Source organism: Schistocerca piceifrons, chromosome X, assembly GCF_021461385.2.
Source record: "Schistocerca piceifrons isolate TAMUIC-IGC-003096 chromosome X, iqSchPice1.1, whole genome shotgun sequence".
Lineage (NCBI taxonomy): Eukaryota > Metazoa > Arthropoda > Insecta > Orthoptera > Acrididae > Schistocerca > Schistocerca piceifrons.
Window position 1 is genome coordinate 893,384,204 of NC_060149.1, and position 22,821 is coordinate 893,407,024.

General features: G+C 41.4%; 1 protein-coding gene across 1 annotated transcript in view; it reads left to right on the forward strand.

Annotated features, from left to right (window-relative positions):
* LOC124721730 (zinc finger FYVE domain-containing protein 9) overlaps window positions 1–22,821 on the forward strand; it is a 377,978-nt gene that overhangs the window by 318,912 nt on the left and 36,245 nt on the right. Inside the window, exon 16 of the mRNA XM_047246829.1 lies at window positions 7,703–7,827. Within this exon, the coding sequence (XP_047102785.1) occupies window positions 7,703–7,827 (125 nt within the window). The remainder of the gene's footprint in view (window positions 1–7,702; window positions 7,828–22,821) is intronic.

The following is a 22,821-nucleotide window of genomic DNA, read 5'->3' on the forward strand; positions in this document are numbered from 1 at the left end:
TATAAAGAGCTCAGGTAGTAATACAGTTCTAAGCAAAGAAGGGAAGGCCAAAAGCTGGAAGGAATATATAGAAGAGTTACAAGGAAAATGAACTTGAAGACAATATAATAGAAAGGGGAGAGGAAATAAATGAAAATGAGATGAGGCATGACTCCACAAAAAAAATTTAACAGAAGACTGAAAGGCCTAAGTCACAACATCCTGGAGTAAATGACATTCCTACAGAATTATTGAGATCCTTTGGAGAACCAGACTTGACTAAACCATGCCATCTGCTGTGCAAGATATACACTCATGATGATAAATTAAGGATAATTGCAGAATGTGGTGCCACACAATGTGGCACTACACAAAACTGGCACTAATAGCATAGGCACATAGGGAACACACACACAACACAGATCTGTAAGTCCACGGTATTGGTGATAAGTTGAGAAAACCGTCCCAAAACACATCTGCTACAAAACGCCACTGTTTCCTGCGCATGTACCTCAACATCAATATGGAATATGATCACCATTCTCACGTACACAGGCCGCATGGCAGGTTGGCATACTCTGGATCAGGTGGTCGAGCAGCTGCTGGGGTATAGCCTCTCATTCTTGCACCAGTTCCTGTCGGAGCTCCTGAAATGTCATAGGGGTTTGAAGACGTGCAGCGATACATCGACCCAGAGCATCCTAGACGTGCTCGATGGAGTCTCGGTCCGGAGAACAGGCAGGCCACTCCATTCGCCTGATGTCTTCTGTTTCAAGGTACTCCTCCACAATTGCAGCTTGGTGGGGCCATGGGTTATCATCCATCAGGAGGAAGGTGGGACCACTGCCCCCCTGAAAAGGCGAACATACTGGTGCAAAATGACGTCCCGATACACCTGACCCGTTACAGTTCTTCTGTCAAAGACATGCATGGGTGTACGTGCACCAATCGTAATCCTACCCCACACCATCAAACCACGACCTCCGTACAGGTCCCTTTCAAGGACATTAAGGGCTTGGTATCTGGTTCCTGGCTCACGCCAGATGAAAACCAGGCGAGAATCACTGTTCAGACTACACCTGGACTCATCCGTGAACGTAACCTGGGACCACTGTTCCAATGACCATGTACAGTGTTCTTGACACCAGGCTTTATGAGCTCTCCTGTTGACCATGAGTCAGTGGAATTCACCTTGCAAGTCTCTCGGAGAATAAACCATGTCATTTCAGTCGTCTGTAGACTGTGTGTCTGGAGACAGCTGTTCCAGTGGCTGCGGTAAGGTCCCGAACAAGGTCACCTGCAGTACTCTGTGGCCATCTATGGGATCTGATGGTGAGGTATTGGTCTTCTTGTGGTGTTGTACACTGTGGACATCCCGTACTGTAGCACTTGGACATGTTTCTGTCTGCTGGAATCGTTGCCATAATCTTGAGATCACACTTTGTGGCACATGGAGGGCCCGTGCTATGAGCTGCTGTGTTTGACCAGCCTCCGGTCGCTCTAGTATTCTATCCCTCACAACGCCATCAATATATGTTCTTTGAGCCATTTTCGACACACAGTCACCATTAGCACGTCTGCATATCTACTCGCTGCACGGTACTCTGACATGCACCAACACACCTCTGCATATGTGGACTGCTACCAGCGCCACCATGTGACAACCACAGGTCAAATGCACCGCATGGTCATACCCCAAGGTGATTTAAACCCGCAAACCGCCCACCAGAGTGTTGTTTCACCATGTATCAGCATTATCCTTAATTTATGAACATGTGTGTCTATGAGACAGGCAAAATATGCTGACTTAAAGAAGAATGTAGTAATCCCAACTCCAAAGAAGGCAGGTGATGACAGGTGTGAATTTTTCAGAACATCAGTTTAATAAGTAAAATGAAACAATGGAAAGTGTAGGTTGGATTATCAACAGTATTATGAAATGGATACACTGCTACTCACCATAAAGATGACACGTTGAGTCGTAGAAAGGCGCAACAAAAAGACTGTTAAACATTGGGCTTTTGGCCAAAGCCTTCTTCAGAAAAGAAAATGTGCCCACATTCACTCAAGCAAGCACACTTCATGCACACATGACTACTATCTCTGGCCGCATAAGTAGTGATTACATAATACTGACATGAAGTATTTACAGAAGTTAGGATAAACTGGTAGATGCTTGACCTCAGGGAACATAAGTTTGAGTAGGAACACACAAGGCAGTACTGACCCTACAACATAACTCATATACTGAAGGAAGGAAAACATAAGTTTATAAGATATGTAGATGTAGAGAAATCTTTCGGCAGTGTTGAAACTTTCTGGCAGATTAAATCTGTATGCTGGACTGAGAATATTGTAATACACTCTTTGAAAATCTGAAAGTAGTAGGAATAACACACAGTGAGCAAAGGGTTATCTACAGCTTGTACAGTAGAAACCGGGCTGTGGCTGCGAGTTTGAAGGACAAGAAAGCGAGGCAGTAGTTGTGACAGGAATGAGACATAATTGTAGCCTCAGCTCAATGTTATTCAGTATGTACACTGAGCAGTCAGTCAGAAAAACCAATGGGAAAATTGGAAATGGAATTAAAGTTCATGGAAAAAAAATAAAAACTCTGTTGTTTGCCAATGCTATTTTAATAGTGTCTGATGGCAAAGGATTTTGAAAATCAGTTGAACGGAATATCACATAACATGGATGCAATTTAAGTAAGGTCTGTAATTTGTTCCTCTCTGTTCATTGAACCACTTTGGTTTCATTTATGTAGAGCTGCAGAGCAGCAGAGAGTATCCTATCTCATTGCTAAAAGGTTTTGGTCAAGGACAGATGCTTAAACCGTCAGACCTGTTTCACTGATTTCAGTCTGTTCTGATATTAAGGAAAATGGATTTATTCACATGTAATACTGTTTAGGTGTCAAATAAGAGCACTGTGGAAATCAACATGGATTTTGAAAGCATCAGTCACAATAAAGCCAGCTCATTTTTCTGACTGACACAGTCTAAAAGACTGTAGAAGGCGTAACCAAAGTTGATCCTGTGTTACTCAACTAAACGAAAACATCAAACTTAATTTTGTACTGCTGCCTTGTAAACAAAATACACATACAAAATACCAGACCACTTAAGTGCTGGAATAATTAGAAAATCGTTGCGAAATGCAGGAAGATCTACAGATGATTAGCATGTATCACAGAGTGTGGCAGCCAACTTTCAGTATGATCAAATATAAAGTTTCATGTGCATAAACAGCCTGAAAGGCTATTTGTTTAAGCATGTAATTAGTAACAATCACTGGGTGCTGTTTAAAATTTAAAATGTCTGAGGATATCTATCTGGATCAACTGAAGGTGGAACGACCACATAAATGTAGTTTTGGTGAAGGCAAATGGCACACCGAGGTGCATTGGAAGTTCCTAAGGAACTGTAATTCATCAGAAAGGAAAATTATTAAACTGGCATTTGGCTAATGCTCAAGCTTTTTGCAGTGGGTACTAGAACCAAGTAGATTAGGAGAACAGATGTAGAATATTGAGGAACAGCTGTGTGAGCCACCTAGGGTTTATTTTATTAGCTTGGAACTTCTCAGAAATGCCCAAGAAACTCCAGTGAAAGATGCTGGTAGAAGATGTAGTGCATTACAGAAAGGTTTACTTATAAAATTGGGAGAGCAGGTGTTCCAGGACACTTTTGGAAACATACAATTCCTTTTATGTCTCTCTCTGATAGTGAAAATTAGTATGAAAGTAGTCACCAGCTGCCAATGTTATAAGAAGATTGGAAGATTATACTGATACACTTCATTCACTTTGCAGTGTACCATACATTGGTTTGCTCAGTACAGAAGTAAATGTAAATGTCTTTTTTTTTTTTTTGTCATCAGTCTACTGACTGGTTTGATGCGGCCCGCCACGAATTCCTTTCCTGTGCTAACCTCTTCATCTCAGAGTAGCACTTGCAACCTATGTCCTCAATTATTTCCTTGAAGTATTCCAATCTGTGTCTTCCTCTACAGTTTTTGCCCTCTACAGCTCCCTCTAGTACCATGGAAGTCATTCCCTCATGTCTTAGCAGATGTCCTATCATCCTGTCCCTTCTCCTTATCAGTGTTTTCCACATATTCCTTTCCTCTCCGATTCTGCGTAGAACCTCCTCATTCCTTACCTTATCAGTCCACCTAATTTTCAACATTCGTCTATAGCACCACATCTCAAATGCTTCGATTCTCTTCTGTTCCGGTTTTCTCACAGTCCATGTTTCACTACCATACAATGCTGTACTCCAGACGTACATCCTCAGAAATTTCTTCCTCAAATTAAGGCTGGTATTTGATATTAGTATACTTCTCTTGGCCAGAAATGCCTTTTTTGCCATACCGAGTCTGCTTTTGATGTCCTCCTTGCTCCGTCCGTCATTGGTTATTTTACTGCCTAGGTAGCAGAATTCCTTAACTTCATTGACTTCGCGACCATCAGTCCTGATGTTAAGTTTCTCGCTGTTCTCATTTCTACTACTTCTCATTACCTTCGTCTTTCTCCGATTTACTCTCAAACCATACTGTGTACTCATTAGACTGTTCATTCCATTCAGCAGATCATTTAATTCTTCTTCACTTTCACTCAGGATAGCAATGTCATCAGCGAATCGTATCATCGATATCCTTTCACCTTTTATTTTAATTCCACTCCTGAACCTTTCTTTTATTTCCATCATTGCTTCCTCGATGTACAGATTGAAGAGTAGGGGGGAAAGGCTACAGCCTTGTCTTACACCCTTCTTAATACGAGCACTTCGTTCTTGATCGTCCACTCTTATTATTCCCTCTTGGTTGTTGTACGTATTGTATATGACCCGTCTCTCCCTATAGCTTACCCCTACTTTTTTCAGAATCTCGAACAGCTTGCACCATTTTATATTGTGGAACACTTTTTCCAGGTCGACAAATCCTATGAAAGTGTCTTGATTTTTCTTTAGCCTTGCTTCCATAATTAGCCGTAACGTCAGAATTGCCTCTCTCGTCCCTTTACTTTTCCTAAAGCCAAACTGATCGTCGCCTAGCACATTCTCAATTTTCTTTTCCATTCTTCTGTAAATTATTCTTGTAAGCAGCTTCGATGCATGAACTGTTAAGGTGATTGTGCGATAATTCTCGCACTTGTCAGCTCTTGCCGTCTTCGGAATTGTGTGGATGATGCTTTTCCGAAAGTCAGATGGTATATCGCCAGACTCATATATTCTACACACCAACGTGAATAGTCGTTTTGTTGCCACTTCCCCCAATGATTTTAGAAATTCTGATGGAATGTTATCTATCCCTTCTGCCTTATTTGACCGTAAGTCCTCCAAAGCTCTTTCATTCCGATTCTAATACTGGATCCCCTATCTCTTCTAAATCGACTCCTGTTTCTTCTTCTATCACATCAGACAAATCTTCACCCTCATAGAGGCTTTCAATGTATTCTTTCCACCTATCTGCTCTCTCCTCTGCATGTAACAGTGGAATTCCAGTTGCACTCTTAATGTTACCACCGTTGGTTTTAATGTCACCAAAGGTTGTTTTGACTTTCCTGTATGCTGAGTCTGTCCTTCCGACAATCATATCTTTTTCGATGTCTTCACATTTTTCCTGCAGCCATTTCATCTTAGCTTCCCTGCACTTCCTATTTATTTCATTCCTCAGCGACTTGTATTTCTGTATTCCTGATTTTCCCGGAACATGTTTGTACTTCCTCCTTTCATCAATCAACTGTTACCCATGGTTTCTTCGCAGCTACCTTCTTTGTGCCTATGTTTTCCTTCCCAACTTCTGTGATGGCCCTTTTTAGAGACGTCCATTCCTCTTCAACTGTACTGCCTCGTGCGCTATTCCTTATTGCTGTATCTATAGCATTAGAGAACTTCAAACGTATCTGGTCATTCCTTAGTACTTCTGTATCCCACTTTTTTGTGTATTGATTCTTCCTGACTAATGTCTTGAACTTCAGCCTACCCTTCATCACTACTATATTGTGATCTGAGTCTATATCTGCTCCTGGGTACGCCTTACAATCCAGTATCTGATTTCGGAATCTCTGTCTGACCATGATGTAATCTAATTGAAATTTTCCCGTATCTCCCGGCCTTTTCCAAGTATTCCTCCTCCTCTTGTGATTCTTGAACAGGGTATTCGCTATTACTAGCTGAAACTTGTTACAGAACTCAATTAGTCTTTCTCCTCTTTCATTCCTAGTCCCAAGCCCATATTCTCCTGTAACCTTTTCTTCTACTCCTTCCCCTACAACTGCATTCCAGTCGCCCATGACTATTAGATTTTCGTCCCCCTTTACATACTGCATTACCCTTTCAATATCCTCATACACTTTCTCTATCTGTTCATCTTCAGCTTGCGACGTCGGCATGTATACCTGAACTATCGTTGTCGGTGTTGGTCTGCTGTCGATTCTGATTAGAACAACCCGGTCACTGAACTGTTCACAGTAACACACCGTCTGCCCTACCTTCCTATTCATAACGAATCCTACACCTGTTATACCATTTTCTGCTGCTGTTGATATTACCCGATACTCATCTGACCAGAAATCCTTGTCTTCCTTCCACTTCACTTCACTGACCCCTACTATATCTAGATTGAGCCTTTGCATTTCCCTTTTCAGATTTTCTAGTTTCCCTACCACCTCCAAGCTTCTGACATTCCACGCCCCGACTCGTAGAACGTTACCCTTTCGTTGATTATTCAATCTTTTTCTCATGGTAACCTCCCCCTTGGCAGTCCCCTCCTGGAGATCCGAATGGGGGACTATTCCGGAATCTTTTGCCAATGGAGAGATCATCATGACACTTCTTCAATTACAGGCCACATGTCCTGTGGATACACGTTACGTGTCTTTAATGCAGTGGTTTCCATTGCCTTCTGCATCCTCATGTCGTTGATCATTGCTGATTCTTCCGCCTTTGGGGGCAATTTCCCACCCCTAGGACAAGAGACTGCCCTGAACCTCTATCCGCTCCTCCGCCCTCTTTGACAAGGCCGTTGGCAGAATGAGGCTGACTTCTTATGTCAGAAGTCTTCGGCCGCCAATGCTGATTATCAAAATTTAGGCAGTGGCGGGGATCGAACCCGGGACCGAAGACGTTTTGATTATGAATCAAAGACGCTACTCCTAGACCACGGGTAAATGTCTAGAATGCTTAAAACCTTCCTGAACCTATGTTTCTCCATGTCTAGTTGTAGTGCAGCTGACTTTATTAAACTATTCTTTAATCTTTTACAGCACCTGTAAGTCACACACATTTGCAGTTCCTGTATTGACACAAGCATGTTGCAAGACCATATGTGAGGCATGGAAAATGATTCCATCTTGCTAACTACAGCAGTTGAAATAGGCAGTATGTTTAATGGCTCTTGATTACCATTGTCCACCAACCAGGCTTTACAGTCATAAGTTTCAGATATTTATTTTAACAGCATGTAATGTGATCATGTAATAGAAATGTAAAGCTATAAAATGTCAGTCTCAGTCAAGGAAGTTTGAAATGTTGACATTAGGCCATCGGGAATTTTGCCCCATTTTAATTTAATTTATTCACTTCACTGTGAGTGTGCTAGTATAGGAGTGGAATTCAACGAATATCTGTTTCTCTTAACGTTAGTTTCATCTTTTATTTATATTATTTTCTTATATCAAACAGTAACATCTCACCACTTTTCCATTAAATGTTTGCAGGAACTTCGTTCTGCATTGAGGAATATGAAAGATTTCAGTATCAGCTGTGGACCCACAGGAGTAGAACAACCAGATGAAGTGGTTTACATCAAGTGGGTGCAGGATGATAAAAATTTCAACATTGGGTAAGTAATGTGCCAGTTACAGTAGTCAAAATGGATGTACTCTCAGAGTATGGCTGATGGCATGTGATTACCATTGTCTACCAATTTGGATTTTCAAGTATGAGATTCAGGTAATTCTTTTGACAGTATGCATCACGATCATGGAATGGAAGTGGTAATGAGCTAACCATTGATGGGAGACATAATGCATTGTATATTATCTATTTATTATGAATTTTATGTTTAGATGTTATTTCTTTATTTTTTACAATATCTGCACAATTTATTTCTAATCAATAACAATTGCAGTACAAAATTTACAGTGAAGTCATTTTTCAACATAGTCACTCTGATTTTCAGTGCACTTATTCCACTGTTGCACAAGCATTCCAATACCGTTAGGATAAAAATAGGTTGATTGAACAGCAAAACACTTATGCACTACTTCCTTCACCTCTTCATTGGAAGTGAATCAGTGGCCTCTTCAATCATCTTTGTGTATTCCAAACAGATGCAAATCCGACTGTATGCATGATGTCTCAACACCTTGAAATGCATATTCTGCACAGTTTATATGGCAATGGTGTCAATATGTGGATCCACTTTGTCATGTGAAAACATTGTTTGACAGTACATCTCAGTGTTTGTTTCAATTTGCAGGCTTCAACTAGTTAGAAAGCATGTCACTGTAACACCGACTGTTTACTATTGACCCTTTTTCCAAGTAATTTTCCAGAATTGACCTTTGTTTGTATAAAAAAAATAATAAAAGAAAATAAAAACACATGTTCATTAACACGGTGGTACAGTAGCTGCTGAGACTTCCACTTGACTGACATAAGTGAATTTTTTTGGGACCTGTTTTGCACTGACTTTACAGACGTTGAGTGTGTTGTGAATAATGTCATATACAGAACCATGGCTAATGTGTATTTGGTTTGCCACTTCATCAACAGACACTTGTTGGTTATTCAAAATCGGATCATAGACTTGCTCAATGCTTACATCAGTAACGGATGTGAGTGGATGTCCTACTCTTTCTTGATCAGTCACACTTATTCAACACTTTTGAATTGTTCAGTTCACTGGTAAACACTTTGTCATGATATTACATTTTCCCCATATTTTGCTAAATGTCTTCTATAGGTATCAGTTCCTGATAGGCTTTCAAACCACAAAAGATGGATTGTGGGATTCTGAAAACTATGTAAATTGCAGTCTTGTGTACCTCACAAGAGCACAACTTGCTGCAAACTGTATTACTGTTGTAATATATAGGATGTAAGCGAAATGTTTTGCAGTGCAGCACCATATATTTTACTTCCTAAAATTAATTTACAATACATTTACAGCATCTCCTCAGCCATTGAAAGGGCACACCAGATCATTTCTAAAATGTTTTGCAATAGTTGGGTACATTCATACTGCCACATGAAATCTCTGTCTGTAGAAAGTTGTTATCCTTTTAGCTAAGTTCTCACATGTGAAAAGTAGGATAAGTCTGCTGGGTAGGGAACACTTAATGACTGTATAGGTTACTGCAGCTGAGCTGAGTAAGGAGTGCAGCTGTTTGGCCATTGTGCGGGTACACTTCTTACTTTTTGACTGCAGTCCATTGGCTGCAGCAGGTACACTCTGATATTCAACTACCTTTTTTTTTTTTTTTTTGCAGCTTAATTAAAACATTGTAATATAAATTATTTTTGTTTCCCTTGCTGATAGCACACTATAAGCTGACTATTGTGTGGAAGATGCTTGGAAGCAAAGCTTTTGTGAACTGCTTCATAGCACATTAGCTGCTGGGACAAGCTCTGCCTTCTACTGTAGCAACCATCTTATAGCTTATAAAAGAAATGAACATGTAATGGATTAATGCACCAGAGAAGTGACACAAAAGTAAGCAAAGACAGGGGGAAATCTAAACCGAAACGCTGATATGGCTCCCATACTTCAGTGGAATCTGAATGGAGTCAGACCTCGCTTTGCAGAATTGCGGCTGTTAGTACAGGCAAACCCCATTTGCATCTCTTTGCAAGAGACCCATTTTAAAGAGACTGACACACCTGTACTTACGGGATATCACATGTACAGGGAAGACGACCTGACTGGTAATAGGGCTCAGGGTGGGGTGGCAGTGTTCATTAAGGACACATTCCACTCCTCACCTGTGACCTTAACCACAACGCTACAAGCGGTTGCAGCTCGGATCCTGGCCCCGGTTAATGTTACAGTGTGCTCTTTGTATTTACCACCCGCTGAGCTCATTGACAGTGAAGCCCTTGCACGGCTCATTGATCAGCTACCCCGTCCCTTTCTCATTTTAGGAGACTTTAATGCTCATAATGCATTATGGAGTTCCAACAAAACCTGCCCCAGAGGCCAGATGATTGAGCAGTTGCTCAGGACTTCCGACATCATACTGCTGAACACAGGTCAGGCCACGCATTTTAGCACCGCTTCAGGTTCGTCTTCTGCCATAGACCTCTCTATTTGTTCGCCTGTGCTTGCGGACATTGCTCAGTGGGTCGTCGACGACGACCTTCATGGCAGCGACCATTACCCTATCTGGCTCCATCTGCCAGTTGAAATGGGTCGTGTCGCACAGCCGCCGAAATGGTTGTTCCGGAAGGGAAACTGGACGCTCTGCTGGCAGTTGGCTGTTTTTGAACGGTATGAAGGCGTCCAGGATTGGGTGGATCACATTACGGCGGTGATGCACCATGCCGCTGATGTATCCATACCAAAGTCAAAGGGAACACCTGTGAGGCAGCCTGTCCCTTGGTGGAATGACGACTGTCGTACCGCCATCAGAGACAGGCGGGCGGCTTTGAGGAGATTCCGTCGGTGCCCCACTGCTGCGCATCTGACAACTTTCCGGATAGCACGGGCGCGGGCGAGGAAAATCGTTAGGGAGAGTAAACGGAGGTCTTGGCGTGAGTTCCTGAACTCCATCAATAGGTCCACATCTTCAAGCAAAGTATGGGAAGCCATTAGGAGGATCTCAAGGCGATACTCTCGACCGCCACTAGCCGCTATACGTGAGCGGGGGTGTCTCCTAACATCTCCGAGAGACATCGCCCGGGCATTGGCAGAATCTTTTCAAACTATTACGGCCGATTCTAGCCAGGACCCAGAATTTCTGCGCTATCGGGGTACACAGGAGAGGGCTGGTTTTGATTTCCGTTCACAGAACACTGAGGAATACAACCAGCCTTTCTCTTTGTGGGAGTTGGACTCTGCACTGTCCATATCTCGGGATACCGCACCTGGTCCAGACCTGATATCGTATAGCATGCTGCAGCAGTTGGATCTGCGGTCAAAGGAAGTCCTCCTTCAACTTTTTAATGAAATTTGGAAGACAGGTGACTTTCCTAGTTCATGGAAAGAATCGATTTTAATTCCGCTTTTAAAACCAGGGAAGGATCGGACCGAACCCAGTAGCTACCGTAGCATTAGTCTCACGAGCTGCGTCGGAAAGACATTTGAGCGTATGGTCAATAGGCGCCTGGTGTGGGTTCTCGAATCTAGATCCTTACTTTCCCGCTGCCAGTGTGGATTCAGGAGGTATCATTCCACCCTAGATAACCTGATCCTACTCGAAACAGCGATACAAGATGCTTTCCTACGTAAGCAACAACTTATGGGGGTTTTCTTCATCCTGGAGAAGGCGTACGATACTACCTGGAGGCATACCATTTTGCGGCAGCTTTATGAGTGGGGTTTCCATGGGCGTTTACCCACACTCATCCGATCCTTTCTGTCAGACAGGTATTTTACGTATAAGGTTGGGAATGTCCTGTCTGACCGTTTTAAGCAGGAGAACGGTGTCCCTCAAGGAAGTGTCCTCAGTGTGACAGCTTTCGCAATTGCCATCAATAGTATTGCGTCCACAGTACGACGGCCCGTGCAGTGCTCCTTGTTTGTGGACGATTTCTCCATTTTCTGTGTGTCTTCCTCCGTCACAGCTGCTACACGCCAATTACAGCTGACACTTGTGCGATTGGAGAAATGGTCTAAGACCACGGGCTTTAAATTCTCTTTGGAGAAGACCATTTGTGTAGATTTTAACCGTTCCCGTTCTCTTTTTAATCTCCCTGTTTTAAAACTAGGAGACACTGTTCTCCCCTTTATGGAGAAAGTGAAATATCTCGGGCTTATTTTTGATGAGAAGCTCACATGGTTGCCACACTTAAAGGATCTAAAGGTCCGCTGTTTCAAGGCTTTAAACGTCCTTAGATGCGTCAGTCATAGATCCTGGGGCGCTGACAGGGCACGTCTGCTCCAACTTTATAAGGCCTTTGTGCGACCTCGACTGGAATACGGATGTCAAGCTTATGGCTCTGCAAGACCTTCCTACCTCGAAATGTTGTATGTGATTCACCATGAGGGTATTAGGCTTTCAACGGGGGCTTATCGCACGAGTCCGGTTGCTAGTCTGTGTGTCGAGGCAGGAGAGCCTCCGCTGTCCTTTCGGCGTCTTCTCCTCGTGGTACGACACGCGTACAGGACCAAGTCCACTCCTCTTTCATTGGCGTCCGACACTTTTTCCCAGCCGGCACTGGCACGTCTCTTCCGCCACCGTCCGGCGGCAACAAAGCCGTTTGGCATCCGTGCAAAGGAGAGTCTCGAGTCGGTACACCTGGAGGGCATTAAGGTCCTCCACCAGGGATGGAGTAGGGGATCTCCCTGGCGACTACAAAGGCCAAGATTACTTCTTGATCTGGCTGCTTACAGGAAGTATTGTACCCCGGACCACCTTTTTAAAATTAAACTTACTGAGATTTTAGAACACCATTCCGATTTTACTACTGTTTACACGGATGGTTCTAAACGGGGATTTTATGGGCTGCTCTGCTGTGTTTCCCGATACTGTCCATCGGATAGGGCTCCCAGAGCAGTTCTCAGTTTACTATGCAGAACTGTTTGCCATTCTGCAAGCATTAGAGCATATGCGCCGACATCGTGGCACGAAATTCATCATCTGCTCCGATTCCCAAAGTGCTCTACACGCTCTTCAACAAATGTACCCAGCAGATCGGATGGTGCAAGAGGTGCAGGACGCACTCCTGCTCTTGCAACAGCAGGGTAAGGATGTGATTTTCTGCTGGATCCAGGGCACATGGGGATTCCTGGAAATGAACTTGCAGATGCGGCTGCCAAGGAGGCTTGCTCCATCCCACCTCCTGCTCGCTGTTCTGTCCCCCTGCAGGCCATTATGTCTTTCGTGACTCGGAAGGTCATGAGTTGGTGGGAGGCTCAGTGGCTGGACGTGAGGGATAATAAGTTGCGAGCGGTGAAGGATTCTGTCCGACCGTGGCTCGCCTCCTTCCGACATCGACGCGCTGAGGAAGTAGCCCTTACACGGCTTAGAATAGGACATTGTCCTTTGACACATGGTTTTCTGTTACGTCGTGAGGAGCCACCAACGTGTCAGACATGTCGATACGGCATATTTTAACTGAGTGTGTTTTATCTGCAGGTTTGAGGGAAGATTTCAGTTACCCACCAGACCTACCCTCTCTTTTAACTAATAATGAGGCGAGTGTCACTAGAGTTTTACGTTTTTGTGTGATGTCTGGCCTTCTTCCCAAAATATTGGGATTGAAGTCTTAATGTGCTGTCCAGTGGTTTGGTCACCTATTATTTGTGAGTGGTCACTCAGCCACCGTTACTTATTTTTCCCTGTTTGTACTGCTATTTTATTTTTAGTTTTATCTCCCTGTTTTGGTGTGCTGTGTCCAATCTTGCAATTTGAACAATACCATTTCTCTCACGATTCGGCTCTGAATTGAACTTTTGGGAACGGGCACTGATAACCTCGCTGTTGTGCGCCCTAAAACACTAATCATCATCATCATCATCATCATCATCACAAAAGTAAGCCTCACTTTAATGTTTGGGTAATCGAAAACGGAATCTTATTGGTACAAAAAACCATTACGTATGAAAACTGTAAAGATGTAATATAGAACTAAAAACCTAATAAAACCATGAATCAGTTCCACTGTTATCATACGTGGCCATGTTCATGCGGGAGTTTTCAGACACTGCGATGCTGCCTGAACTCACATCAACGATGTTGTCTACGGCAATTTGCATCAGACTGTCACATTTCCAATAGTCTTCCTTCAACTCGTACACCTTTCGACAGTAAGCTTCAGTCCTTGGTGCTGATTGACTGGTAGAATGCATCGGCAAGGCTTTGCAGATTTGCTGCAGATTTATCCCCGATTATGTTTCTCTCTTTGGAGGTTGCATTCTGTTTCCATCTATCTTGTTTCCTAATACTGGCAGCAATTTACTGACTTTGTACAATTTTCATAAGGGTATAAATTTCATAAATTGTGCCTCTAATTACCGGCATATTAAAACCATTGATTGCTGTTTCAAGTTCACCACTCCTTTTTCTGAAAGAAAAATAATTCTTAGAAGGTTGAACTGCATTCAGTGCTGAATACATTGAAATGAGACAAGATTACATCTGTAGCCCGTACAATGTGCAACTGTGCTTCTATAAAAAGTGGTTTGGCAGTAATAGTATACCTGTGAATACTACCTGACCAATAAAGATGGCAAAATAGAAAGATCCTGTGCAGTTGTGGACAGTTATGAACTATAGATAGAAGCAAGTTGTGACCCGTCCAACTGCTGCCTCACATTCTAAAATTTTCCTAATAAGCTTTAAAAATTGTGTGTTGTAGTTGAAGAATAATGCGTGAAACTGTCAGATATTGCATTACTACTTGACGTATAGATGTTAATGAAAGTATAGAGTGGTGTGTGTGTGTGTGTGTGTGTGTGTGTGTGTGTGTGTGTGTGTGTTTTTGGGGTCCACAGCCTCAACATGTTTCAAAAATGAAAACATAGTCCAAGTAGGATGTAATCTTTTCATTATCTGTGTGATGGGCCAGTTTCAAACTTTGATCATTTTCAAGCATGTATCTTAAGCTTCCAGCTGCATTTTGCATCATAATACATCACTGGTACATGTGGGTAGGAATACTTCTTATTTCTGAATGAGACGTATGCCTGTCCACATTTATTAAAGTGTAAAATGAAGCTGGAAGGTTAAGATACATGCTTGCTTCAAAATGACCCAAGGTTCAAAATGTCTGATCACACAAATAATAAAAAGAATACAGTCTACTTGCCCATGTTTACATTCATAAAAGTGTTATAGATTAATGATGAACTTTAATTCAGTTCTGACTCAAAATTTTTAACAGTTATCCTTTCATATGTTAATGTACTGTGTGCTCATAGTATTCTACATAGAGGTCACACAAAATATTGTAGTCTGTGCACAGAAATACATTCTCATCTGGAGCGAATCTATTTTCTTGTGTCAAAGAGGGGTCACATCAGTTGTTAATTGGAGATTTTTTTCCTGAGATTAGTCAGACGCTTTGGATTTTGAACATTTGCATTTGTCAAATTATTAGTCATAATTTTGTTGTAGGATTGTTTGCAGACATGCTAGCTGTAACTTAGAAATTCTGAGAGTTAAATATTTGTGGAAGGTGTCGGCTGTCGAATGCAACCTACCCTACGGCACGGTGACCCCACACAATGGGTCCCCCACCACCACCGCTTTCCTCACCCCTTTCACGCTGTCTTTGCAGACATCGGTGAAGCTTATTCTATGCACACTCAAACTGGCTCCATTTTCATTACAAATAAGAAATAGTTTGTGAAAAGTACATGGATATTTTTATGAAGGAAGAATAGCAGTAATTTCTTTATTTCAGTCGATTAAGTTTTGGGTACTTAAATATGAATGGAACAAAATTTATCTCAATGTACATTCAACAGCAATAAAACTTAGCCACTGTGGACAAAATTGCAGAAAAATTTGACAGTAATGGATAAATATTGGACCAAGACGTGACGTCAGGAAGAAGGAGCAAGTTGTCAATTCAGGAAATACGAAGCATCTGATAGTCACTCTATATTCACCTATGCCCCATGTGCTAAGGATTTAAGGATTGATTATTTTCCAGCACAGATTATGGACTTGTTTGAATGTTTGACAGCACTTGAGTACCAACAAATGTGAGGCACAGAAGCTATAAAACTCTCTGAGAATAAGCTTCTAATAGCTCACTAGTGACAATTCTGGCTTAACTGAACATGAAAGATCTATTTTTCCAGCAAATGTTTTATTATTATCATTATTATTATTATTATTATTATTATTTATTATCATCATCGTCATCATCATCATCATATCATCATCATCATCATCATCATTATTATTGTCTTTTGCTACTTGAAATGAAATTTTGCACGTTTTCCAATAAATATTAAAGCCACTCGTGTGTTCATGGAGCACTGTATTACATCTGTTCCTTGTGGTGTAATGGTTAGAAAAGTTGAGCAGTAATCTGAAGCTGCAGCATTCAAAGCTACATGTTTGCATTTTTCTTGTTCTGTGTTGTATGAGTTCACTAGAAAGAAAAAAAAAAACCAAAATTTTGGACAATGTTTTCCCAAATTATGAAGTTGAATGTGGAGTAACAACATAGCTGGGTTTACTGTCTATCGACTTTTCTGTAATTCAGATGTGTTTCTTCAAGTAGCTAAAGTCATTAAAGGTACGGTGTCTTATGCCATCGAAAATATCCGTCAACAAAAACAATGTTTGGAGAGCTGTTCCTGAAAAAGAGAACTGAACATGAAAGCATTACGAGTTCAACATAATAAATATTACAGATTTGTAGGTGTAGACCTTATGGTTATTATTCCTAAGTGTTTATAAGCAGTGATAAAATTTCATCTGTAAATTAATGATCGAATACTTCGACCGACAGCAAACAAGTAAGGATGCAAAAAGTACTTGTGCTCCTACAAAGAGCCATTAAAGATCTCCTGAATGTGCAGATTTATAAAATTAGTAACACAACATTACTGGATTGTCTGTTTCTCAGCAAATACTAACTGTAATATACAAAATCTATGACAGACTTCTAGAAGTGAATTATGCCCACAGTTCAAAGCTAGACACAGGAGTCTGAACTCTGACAGTCTGGTAATGAGATTAAGTACAAGTAATGGGTTTTTAGTTTGGTATAGTTCATTAAATACAGACCAAACATCATGGTAAAAGGATGAAAATAGTAAAAATCATTATTCACTGTAGCTTCATGTCGCTGGTATAGTTAAGCAAAATGTTGCATCACAATGCACTATTATATACCTACGAATCTCAGCTGTCAAATTTGCCAAACTATTGTTTCATTTTCCATTCCCATGTCCAAACTGCATAGGATCCAGTGCAGTGTCGATACTGTGAAGTGCAATTGCAAAAACACATCTGTGGTAAAATAAATGAAAGTTTCCAACTTTTTCTAGGGTGTATAATACCAGGTGTTTATAATTAAATTTTCCGTATTTAACACGGTATAACACAGAAACTAATTACCGTACGAGTACCAAACTTGGTAGCATTAATGTCCAGAGTATAGAGTGCATGATTTCCGTGCATCACAGTGCCACCGTCCAGTTCCAACGGTGGCCACCAGGTGACGTGAGCAGTCATCATGACGCACTGTCTCACACACTTGACTAGACGCAGTGCACTTGCTGATGTGTTAACAGGAGCTTGAACAAAAGGAGCAGGACATTATTGGTGATGCTTTATTATCAAAACAACAGTAATGCTGCAGCTGCGCTTGAAGAATATCGCCAGCTGAAAGGATTATGGAAGAGTCCACTTTCTCCGCCTGCAATGTGGAGCATGATGAAGTAGTTCGAATCAACTGGAGAACTGGGCATCACTCTGGGAAGAGTCCGATGGCCGGTTGCACTACAGGCAGTTGATGAAATTGCTGTTGCTGTGGCAGACAACACTGCATGCAATTGCTGATCTTCAGGCAATACATGTGCTGTGTCACGACAGTTGAACATGCTGTAGTCCACTGTATGAAAGGTACTTCAAACCATTCTCAAATGGTATCTGTACAAGATCCATATCGTACAGCTGCTCACACCACAGGATGCACGATGACATGTTGACTTCGCTCTCCACTTTTTCACAATGATTGAAGTTGACAAGGGCTGGCCCTGGACCACCCTATGGACAGATGAAGCTCATTTCTCTCTGGCGGGTGAGGTGAACACAGAGAATTTCCGAGTGTGGGGATCTTCGCCTCCAGTCACAGTGCGTGAAGTTTCTTTGTATGGTGAACATGTCGCTGTATGATGCTGCTTCACGACTACATTCATCATTGGCCCATTCTTTTTTGAACAGGTTGGTGCTCAAGGACCAAAGACATGCTGTGTAACTGGCCAGTGCTACTGTGATATGCTTTGCCAGCATATGATACCCACCCTATAGGAGAGAAACGCTTTGAACTTGACAGTTTTCATGCAAGATAGAGCCCCGCCGCATATCGCTCATGAAGTTCACCTGTTTCTCTAAAACACATTTGGAAACGATCGAATTATCAGCCAAATGCTTGGCCTGGCACAATTATCTGATCTCACCCCCCTGTGATTTCTGGTTGTGGGGCTACCTGAAGGACGTGGTTTACCAGAGGAACATTCACACATGTTGATCTGAAGCACACCATATCAAGAGAGGTAGCCAGCATACCTACAGACTTGCTTCTTTCTGCTGTGCAGAATGCAATCTTCGCTTTCAGGCTCTTCTGGACACTGATGGCTGCCATATTGAGCCCCGTTTGTAGCAGTAATAGTACTGTTATGTAATGCTATGATATACCATAGCAGCACATGAAAAGTGTTTCAATTGAATTGATTCTGCATTATTTCTCTTCCCCATGTCCTTGACATTAATGCTACCAAGTTTGGTACTCGTGCAGTAATTAGTTTCCATGTTACAACATGTTAAATAGCAAAAGTTTAATTATAACCACCCAGTGTTACTGAGGTTACAGTAATATACAGTTTATGTTGTGGACATGAATTCTGGGACACTGCGTATTGTGTGAATGCATCTTCAATTATTTACAAACAAGTTAATAACAGACTAACTGCCTCTAAAAGAAAAAAAACTGGATGGGAAAGACAAGGGAGATGATGGTGAGACGAGTTACAGTCATGTGGTGGACCATACATAGTGAAGGACACAGAGCTGTGGAAGAAGTCTGGAGAAGCCTCTGAACAATAGTGGGACACTAACTGCTAGTAACAAACAATCAAACACACCCATGGCCTTGAACCGTTGACATCTGGTTAACTGTAATACGCTCGTTGTGCTGATTGTGGATGGATGACTGTTGTTGAGATGTTGTCAAACACAACATATTCATCTGATGTTGATTTCTGTTTCTCCGTGCTGATGAGTTGAAGGTGTTCAAAGCAATTTTCTTCAGCTACATGGCCTGTCCTCTTTGGCAGTCTCGCTGCAACTGCAGCAAACACATATGTTATGCACTAAAGTGACTTGGTATCCATGTGCATCACATATCTGGCACGTTTGAGTGGTCTTTTGCCAGAATGAGCTAAGTGACATTCAGTTAGTTTTGAGAAATAAAGGACTGAAGTTATGAGTTTACAGCAACTTATTCAAAAATATTTATGGTTATACATGTGGTATGGTGCATAATGGGTGTGAAAAAATTTTACAGCCATTTTGAGTCTTGCAGCACATTATTTAATTACAGTATGAAACTTAATGCTGCAGAGAAACAGTGTAAAACATCCATGTAGATCAGATTATTTTGTTTTCACACCACACTAATGCACCTTAAATACAAAGAATAAAGTAAAAGTTTTTTTTGGTTTTGTATTATATTCATACATAGATCAATTTGGTAACTGAAACACACAAAAATAATGTAAGTATGTATGTAATACAGCATTATTAAACAATTTTTTGGAATTAGGAAAGAATATTGGAATATACTTAAGGCGATGCTTATGCTTCCCTGTTACCCATATGGGTACTGTATTACTCATCTTCATCATTACTGCCGTTGCTCATTTCTGTTACTTCAGCCATTTTCAGACCCATGTAGAACTCGTGGTATATTAGGGGTACATACATTAGAAGGTTCTGAATATCTTTCACTTTCTCAGGGTGTAGTGTGCACCCTAATGGATACAGTGTAGGCAGTGCAATTTGACTGATGAAACAGTAGTGGGCATTTAATCCTTTATTGAAATTCAGTGAAGAATATTCTTCCATGCCATTGTGACTGTATTTTTAGTCCATTACCCCCAGCTCCTCTTTTGAAAATATCATTTTCTTAATCCTAAGCCATTCAATCTTTCCTTCAGAAAGATTTACTTTTCCGTTTTTTCCAGTACCATAGTACTTTTGAAGTCACTATTGTCCATTTTTACAACTTTAAATTTACCTTTCTTCACTCTGGCACTCTCAGTAATACAATAAATCTGTTGTGGGCAAATATTTCTGGATAACGCCTTAGTATCCTCTCTATATTCCCAAAATCACTGTCATTTGGAAGACACGAGTTACCAGGTTCAGCAAATTTGTGAGTAATTTCCTCAATCTTAATTTTGTCACTCTGAACCAAATACATACAAATTGTTGTAATTTTAAAATTCCTGTTTTGTCCCCCACACAAATCTGACCATACTAACATCCTTGGACCAATCTCATGAGATTCGATATACTTCAGTACACAAGAGCCCACCTCTTGAGCTCCTCCTGAAGCAATAGTTTCATTCCTGCAGTGCATGCTGCCTTTCCACTTTTAAAGTCATGAATTCCAAGATTAAAGCAGGAGAGTTTATGTTTGTAGTATGCAACACCTGTTGTCAGTTTTGGCAGCAGTAATGCTTTCTGCAAATCAGATCAAAAAACTGTAAGATTATCTTCTGTCCTGGAGTTCTCCATATCCCTTTTCAGACAATCTCTTGCAGCTTCAGTGTGGTGCAATTCTTGCTCCTTTTTTAATCTTCGTAGCTTCTCAGTGTCTACCTCACCAGACCTAAGTGTATCCCCTGCTGTAATTAGCATGTTAAGCTTGTCGCATGTTTGACACACATCCTTTTGAGGAAGCTTGAAACTGAGACCAAAGTCTCGTCTAAATACTTTTTGGTACAGTGATTGTCTGGGAGGTTTAACATTGGCATCTTCTTCTTTCAGCTTATCAATGAATAATCTGTTCCTCAAATTAAGATTAAGTCTACTGTCCAAGTGGTTTTTTGACGAATTTCTTCTGTAGTAGTGACTCGATGTAGTGGGAAAACTATTAAAATGATTGTGGATGTGAATAATCATTGAGTCAGTACTTTTATTATGAGGTACGTGTTTTCCACGCTGGTCATATAAAGAGCTTGTCCTTGCTTTGACTCTGGCTTGATGCATCCTGCTACCAGAAATCTGCAGTGTCTTTAGATACACTACGTGATCAAAAGTATCTGGACACCCCGAAGAACATATGTTTTTCATGTTAGGTGCATTCTGCTGCCACCTAGTGCCAGGTACTCCACATCAGAGACCTCAGTAGTCATTAGACATCATGAGAGAGCAGAATGGGGTGCTCCACAGAAGGTACGGATTTCAAACATGATCAGGTGATTTGGTGTCACTTGTGTCATATACTGCCTGTACACGAAATTTCCACACTCCTAAACATCCCTAGGTCCACTGTTTCTGATGTTTATAATGAAGTGGGAATGTGAAGCGACATGTACAGCACAAAAGCGTACAGGCCAACCTCGTCAGTTGACTGACAGAGACTGCTCACAGCTGAAGAGAGTCGTAATGTGTAGTACGCAGACATCTATCGAGACCATCACACAGGAATCCCAAACTGCATCAGGATCCACTGTAAAGACTATGACAGTTAGATGGGAGGTGAGAAAACTTGGATTTCATAGTCAAGTGGCTGCTCATAAGCCCCACATCACACCAGTTAATGCCAAACAACACCTTGCTTGTTGTAAGGAGTGTAAACATTGGACGATTGAACAGTGGAAAAACTGTGTGAAGTGACGAATCATGGTACACAATGTGGTGATCTGATGGCAGGTTGTGGGTATGGCAAATGCCCTGTGGACATCATCTGCCAGCGTGTGTAGTACAACAGTAAAATTCGGAGGCAGTGGTGTAATGGTGTGGTCATGTTTTCCATGGAGCGGGGCTTGCATTCCATGTTGTTTTGCATGCACTATCACAGTACAGGCATACATTGATGTTTTAAGCACCTTCTTGCTTCCCACTATTGAAGAGCAATTCGGGGATGGCAATTGCATCTTTCAACATGATCAAGCACCTGTTCATAATGCACAGGCTGTGGCAGAGTGGTTACATGACAATAACATCACTGTAATGTCCTGGCCTACACAGAGCCCTGATCTGAATCCTATAGGACACCTTTGGTACAGTTTGGAATGCCGACTTTGTGCCAGCCTTCACCGACCAACATCGATACCTCACCTCAGTGCAGCACTCTGTGAAGAATGGACTGCCATTTCCCAAGAAACCTTCCAGCACCTGATTGAATGTATGCCTGCGAGAGTGGGAGCTTTCATCAAGGCTAAGGGTGGTCAAACACCATATTGAATTCCAGCATTACCGATGGAGAGCGCCACGAACTTGTAAGTCATTTCCAGCCAAGTGTCCGGATACTTTTGATCACATAGTGTAAGTTTCTTTGCATACCTTCACATTATTTCCATCTGCACTAGGAATATAATAGTTCCTAGAAAACTACTACTTCTTGTCAGTTTTAGAACGCTTCCTTTTGATGGGAGCTTTTTTAACTGAACCATATATTATTGATGTCTGCACATCCCAAGACACTCTTCCATAAAATGTATCAAACTTTTTCTCCTCACAATTTAGTTTTTGCTGCATTTTTCTCTACATGAACAATTAAAATCAACAAATGTCTTCCTGGGACAGTCTCCCCTTTACTGTTAACGTAAATTTCCCCACTATTTTGGTTCTTCGTCCTTAGGATTTTCTTCTATTGTTCCCAGTTTCCTTTTCTTCGTTTATAGCCAGAAATTTCATGTTCATCTGAAAAACAAATAATTTAGATCTACAAAGTCATTTTAAAGATTGATTTTATAAGA